The sequence below is a fragment of the Trichechus manatus genome, unplaced genomic scaffold, assembly GCF_000243295.1.
Source record: "Trichechus manatus latirostris isolate Lorelei unplaced genomic scaffold, TriManLat1.0 scaffold00232, whole genome shotgun sequence".
NCBI lineage: Eukaryota > Metazoa > Chordata > Mammalia > Sirenia > Trichechidae > Trichechus > Trichechus manatus.
Window position 1 is genome coordinate 2,672,905 of NW_004444168.1, and position 5,876 is coordinate 2,678,780.

General features: G+C 40.2%; 1 protein-coding gene across 1 annotated transcript; it reads left to right on the plus strand.

Moving 5' to 3' along the window:
- The first annotated feature begins 1,915 nt into the window (after nt 1–1,915).
- On the plus strand, nt 1,916–2,806 carry LOC101351907 (olfactory receptor 51B4-like). Its single transcript, XM_012559278.2, has one exon. The coding sequence runs from the start codon at nt 2,039–2,041 to the stop codon at nt 2,804–2,806; it is 768 nt and encodes a 255-aa protein (XP_012414732.2). The 5' UTR covers nt 1,916–2,038.
- The last annotated feature ends 3,070 nt before the right edge of the window (nt 2,807–5,876 follow it).

Consider the following 5,876-nt stretch of genomic DNA (forward strand, 5'->3'; position numbering starts at 1 on the left):
TCCACATATATTTTTAGTAAGGAAATGTTAGACGGTTGAGGTGAAGGGGCAAGTAGGAATTCTGACTTATGATGATATACACATCCATTCTGTGTAGGGGTAGATGAATGTTGCCAAGGAGAGCACCACGTAGGTCATAGCTCAACAAATTGAGTCATTTGGCAGTTTCATCAGTACCTATATCAACAGAGTATCTGCTACTTCAGTGCCCAGACCAGCATTTTTGTCATAGACAGTAGCCCCCGTAGTTGTGGCCATTTCCATAGCTCATTCCTTTTCCTAATTTTTTTATTGCTTATTATTAAAGATATTACCATGTGCCATCCTGGGTGGTGCAAATAGTTTGCATTCAACTACTAACGTAAATGTTGGAGGTTTGACTCTACCTAGTGATATTGCAGAAGAAAGGCCTGGTAATCTGGTTCCATAAAGATTACAGCCACAAAAACCCTAAGGAGTACTTCTACTCTGTAACACATGGAGCTGTCATAAGTCAGAATTGACTTGATGACAATTTTTTTTTTTTTACCATGTGCCAACATCTTTTTAAAAATTACATATTGTTATTTTTACTAGTCTTTATAAAACAGAAGTGGAACAAAGATTGCTATCACCTCATTCTTTCTGAATTCCTCTTCAGAGATAATACAAGTCATGTTTATAATAATAAATAATTAAAAAGAGTCTGGACACATATACATTTAATTGAATTTGGGAGAAACTAATGTTTCCATTGTGGTTCTCTTTGTTACTGTGATCTACTTGCTGCCAAATTTCTTGGTTTTATGGAATTAAGCCTAACTTCGTTTTATAACAGCGTAATTATAAATAGGCCATATGTCAAAGTCACCTCCAGAAGTCATATTTTTAATTTTTCTGGGCGTGGGCTTGCTAGATTCATAAAGCTTACACGGTCTATATGATTGTTTGCACCAGCAATATAGTCATCATATGCTATCCTCTGGGAGTCCTTATCTTCTCCCTAGATCTGGCTCTGTGAATTTTATACATCCTGTCACCATTTTCTGATATTACTTCTGACTTTCTGATAAACATGTCTTTTTAAAATCCATAGCTCTCTATGTGTATCAGGCGTCTGTGGAGGCCTTTGTTCTAGGAGTCTGTCTTCCTTCAAAAGTTTCCTCTAAGAGCTTCCAACTAGTATCCAGTTATAGTTTGTCTCTGGTGTTGCAGGTCTTTTGCAACATGGAAAGTTTCCTGAGTACCAAGTCTATTGCGTAATCTTACCTTTCTAAGATCAGTTCACCAGCTCTGCCCACTTGGTCAAATTTCTCTTGTCATTTATATTAGTCTCCTCCTTACAGTCCACTTGAGATAGCTATATTGGGAACAATATTTCTCAAATATTCCATGGTAATGGACTCATTTCTATAGTGATTTTCCTTAGTGATGAGTCAGTGAGACAGTTTTATGACTGTTTGAAAGAGAGAAAATCTGAACTGACCCTCGCTGGACAGAAATACAGCAGGGGCCTACATGAGAGGGATACTATGAGGAGGAGTAAATGAGTAAAGGGACTGGAATGGAGCCAAAGGAGTGATAATGGAGACTAGGAGTAAAGGCTAGAAACACAGAAGTAAGATGTATGATTGAAAGAATGAAAGTTGAATGCTGAACTGTAAATGGTTGTGATTATTATCATGATTATTATTATTGTTATTTGTGGTTCTAGGCAAATAGAATACAGGCTTACAACTAATTAGGAGTGAAACAACCCACAAAAGAATTTTGTTTTGAGGCAAAAAAATGGCCCAATGATGTGCTACAAGAAGATAGTGAGAGAAAGAAAGCAGGCTGCATATTTAGAGATCATAACCCTTGAAAATATCTATTCTCCATCAAGAAAACTTACCGTGTGGTCCAACAATAGTGCTGCCCCCTTTTTGCTGACTGGATTTCTGGGCTCAGAGACAATTCACCACTGGATCACTATTCATTTCTCATTTACCTCTGCATCATCTGCAACAACAGCACACTTCTCTTCCTCATTCTGAATGACCACAGTCTTCATGAACCCATGTACAGCTTCCTGGCAATGCTGGCGGGCACAGACTTGGGGATAACACTAAATACAATGCCCACCATCCTGTGTGTCCTGATGCTGGACCGGACGGAGATAGCACAGAGTGCCTGCTTTACTCAGTCTTACTTCATTCTCTCACTGGCCATTATAGAGTCAGATGTCTTGCTTGCCATGACCTATGATAGTTTTATCGCCATCGGCACCCCGCTAAAGTACAACTCCATTCTTATCAGTTCCCGGGTGCTGAAGGTAGGGCTGGGAGTACTGGTGAGGGGTTTTGTGTCCATTGTACCCCCAATTCTGCCACTCTATTGGTTCCCATATTGCCATTCTCACGTTCTCTCCCATGCTTTCTGTCTTCACCAAGATGTCATGAAACTCGCCTGTGCTGATATTACATTTAATCGCCTGTACTCAGTAGTTCTGGTCGCTTTGACTTTCTTCCTAGATGCTCTAGTTATCCTCTTCTCTTATATTCTAATCCTGAAAACAGTTATGGGCACTGCCTCTGGAGAGGAGAGAGCTAAGGCCCTCAACACCTGTGTCTCCCATATTAGCTGTGTCCTAGTCTTTTATATCGCTGTGATTGGCTTGACCTTCATCCACCAATTTGGAAAACATGTACCACATGTGGTCCATATTACCACGAGCTATTTATACTTTCTCTTTCCTCCATTCATGAACCCCATTATATACAGCATCAAGACCAAACAGATTCAGAAAAGCATCATTCATTTATTCTCTATGCACAGTAGGGTTTGATCCTTTATTTCGGACTCTTGGGATCTCCATGACAACTGGGCCTTTCCCATTACTGGGAGGTGTCTTGGATTTATACCTGGTCGATTTTTTCATAGTTAGATGAGACTTCAATCATTATATAAATTTAGAATAACTTTGGTAGAAAAATTCTCTCTCTGCCTATATCTATAGATAGGTAGATAGATATGAATGATAAAGAACTCATATATATATACATATGTGTGTGTATATATATATATATATATATATATATATATATATATATAAGTAAAAAAAGAATACTAGTGACACTGAAGAAAAAGGATACAGGAATTAGGGAAGATAAAATGATCTGGATCCTGTAACCAAAGGGAAAATAAGCACCATTTCAGATAATGTCAAAGTAAATGGACTAACATAGCTTAGTTCAAAAAAAAATCTATGAAAGGAAACATGTACAGTTGAGGGTAAATTTTATGTACCATAGAATGGTTACTTAGAATATGTTATCACCTTTCTATCTCTGTATTTTGCGTCTAACTATGTTGGACATGATGTTGCTTCATCAGTAAATGAATTCATGTGAGGAAAATCGGTAAATGTATAAAACTCTAGGAAGCTTTCTCCTGAAACATCAGTTTCCCTTAACATATCAGTAGATCTAATTATTCAGGGGAAATTGAGAACAATTAAAAGCCTGATAATCACCAACCAATTTTGTATCAACTAGTTGAACTTGCAGTTCCAAATCCCTAGCACCCTTTTTTTTCTTCTTATTGGCTGCTGACCACTAACTTACTATTTTTCTTTCCAGCTTTCAACTTTCTCTCCTGATGGTTTTCTACTGAAAAGATTGATTATAGATTTAGACATCACCTTCACACTCTCTCTCTCCCTTATCTGATCTCACATTAAGAACTCAGGGTTTTCCCAATTCATAAAGTTTTTCTGCTAATCAATACAGACAATCTGGCAAAAGCAATATTATGGGTTTAAGCATTTTGCACTGATAGAATAGTTTTCTCCTCCAATGTTCTTAGAATTGTTTGTAAGTATGTATCCAACTTGTTTTAGATGAACTGTAGTCTGTAATGGATTGTTGATGTTGTAAGTAATGTCAATTAGTTGGCTTTCTCATGTGCTATTAGTTCTACAGTAGTATTTGCAGCTAGTCACTTTATAGGTATGTGTCCTAGAAGATGGTGTCCATTGTTCTTTGAAGATTGCTATTTCTTCCTAATTCTAAGCTGGTGTATCTAGTTGGACCTTGTCTTAGTTATCTAGTGCTGCTATAATAGAAATACCACAAGCAGATGGCTTTAACAAAAATAAATTTATTCTCTCACAGTTTAGTAGGCTAGAAGTCCAAATTCAGAGTGCCAACTCTAGGGAAGGCTTTCTCTCTGTTGGTTCTGGGGGAAGGTTCTTGTCATCAATCTTCCCCTGGTCTAGGAGCTTCTCAGCATAGGAACCTCAGGTCCAGAGGAAGAGCTCTGCTCTCAGTATTGCTTTCTTGGTGGTATGAGGTCCCCATTCTCCTAGTCTGAGTGACGACTCCGCCCTTTGAGATCCCAGAGGTCATAGTCCTACCTTTTGAGACTGAGGCAGCTCTACTTCCTGCATTCCTTGTCTCTTCAGCTTCTGCTTCCTGGTTCCTTGGCCTCTTGGACCTTCAGGCCTCACCTCCCATGTCTGCTCTGCTGGGGCAAGTGTTACAAAGCTCTTTAGCTCCACCGATATGTACCTGAAAGTACCTACTCTGCCAGTAAACTTCAGCCAGAAGGCACTCAGCTCTTTTGATCTGTGGGCTGGCAAGCCTAATTCCACCAGTAAGTGCCCTAAGACACCCTGCTCCGCCAGAAAGCCTTCTTCGCAGACACTCAGCTCTCTCACTCAGTGAGTTGGCTCCAGTGCTGTCTCCTGGTTCTGCTGCTGCTGTTTCTCTACTGCTACTTCTTGCCAATCCCCTGGACTGGTACTCTGAATTCAGACTTCCAGCCTCCTAGACAGTGAGAAAATAAATTTCTCTTTGTTAAAGCCATCCACTTGTGCTAAGCACATTTGTTGTGTAATTTATTTAAAAATAGTGCCCTTTCAAACAAATGCGGCTTCCAGACAAGTCTTTATGTTCTCCAACCATAACCTCTACTAAACTGTTTGCCAACCCTCAGATTCTCCTATACAGAAATTCTTGAGTCAGTGCTGACTTGAAAGCAGGATTCGTGTCCTGAAGAATTATCAAGTCAAAACAGGTTTATCCTGTATCCTGAAGAATTATCAAGTCAAAACAGGTTTATCCTGTATCGTATTTCTAGTTCAGTCAGGGCAGTAATTGTGTTTCCTCATCTGCTTACAGTCTTTCGAGGGATGACCACCTGTCATTCTATAAACCCCCAAAACTATTAATAAAATCCTTAAAAAAAATCTATTTTGTTTCTGCAATGGTCTTGCTAGGGTTGATTTATTTCATTTATTACAGACTTCAGCTTCTCACAGTCATAGCAAACACCCTATTAAGGTGTTGCATCAAGAGATTTACATGGGAGGTGGAGCCAACATGGCGGAGTAGTCAGATACTTCCAGTGGACCCTCTTACAACAAAGACCAGTAAAAACAATTGAATCGATTATATATGACAATCTAGGAGCCCTGGATATCAAAGGCAAAGTTGAGGAACTGGACTGAGTGACAGGGGGTGGGAGAGATGGTTCGGAAGCAGAGAGGAGTTGCCAGACCTGACCAGGCAAGAGCCTGAGCCCTTCAGGCCTGATCAGCTCATGGGTGAGCAGTGAGGTAAGCAAGCAGTGATGCTCAGGAGGCATGTTCTGCACTGGGAGAGACCCAGAGGCAGAGAGTCTACTCAGCCACCCAGAACCAGTGAGAAGCAGCCCTCAATCAGTGAAAGATAAGTACTTGCGTCCAGCCTACCACACGGATAAAAAACACCCCCCTTAGGGAAAAAGCTCTCTCCCATTTACCTCTCCACTGCCTGCTCTGCGCTGGATCCTAGACTGGTTTCAACAATTGCCAAGTCCCCTGGGCCAGAAGTAGGATCCGTCATACACCCGAAGCCATTATCCCAGCTTTGGAA

Bases quoted from the DNA above. Each gene is read 5' to 3' on its own strand.
- LOC101351907 (XM_012559278.2), top strand. From the start codon at position 2,039: ATGTACAGCTTCCTGGCAATGCTGGCGGGCACAGACTTGGGGATAACA.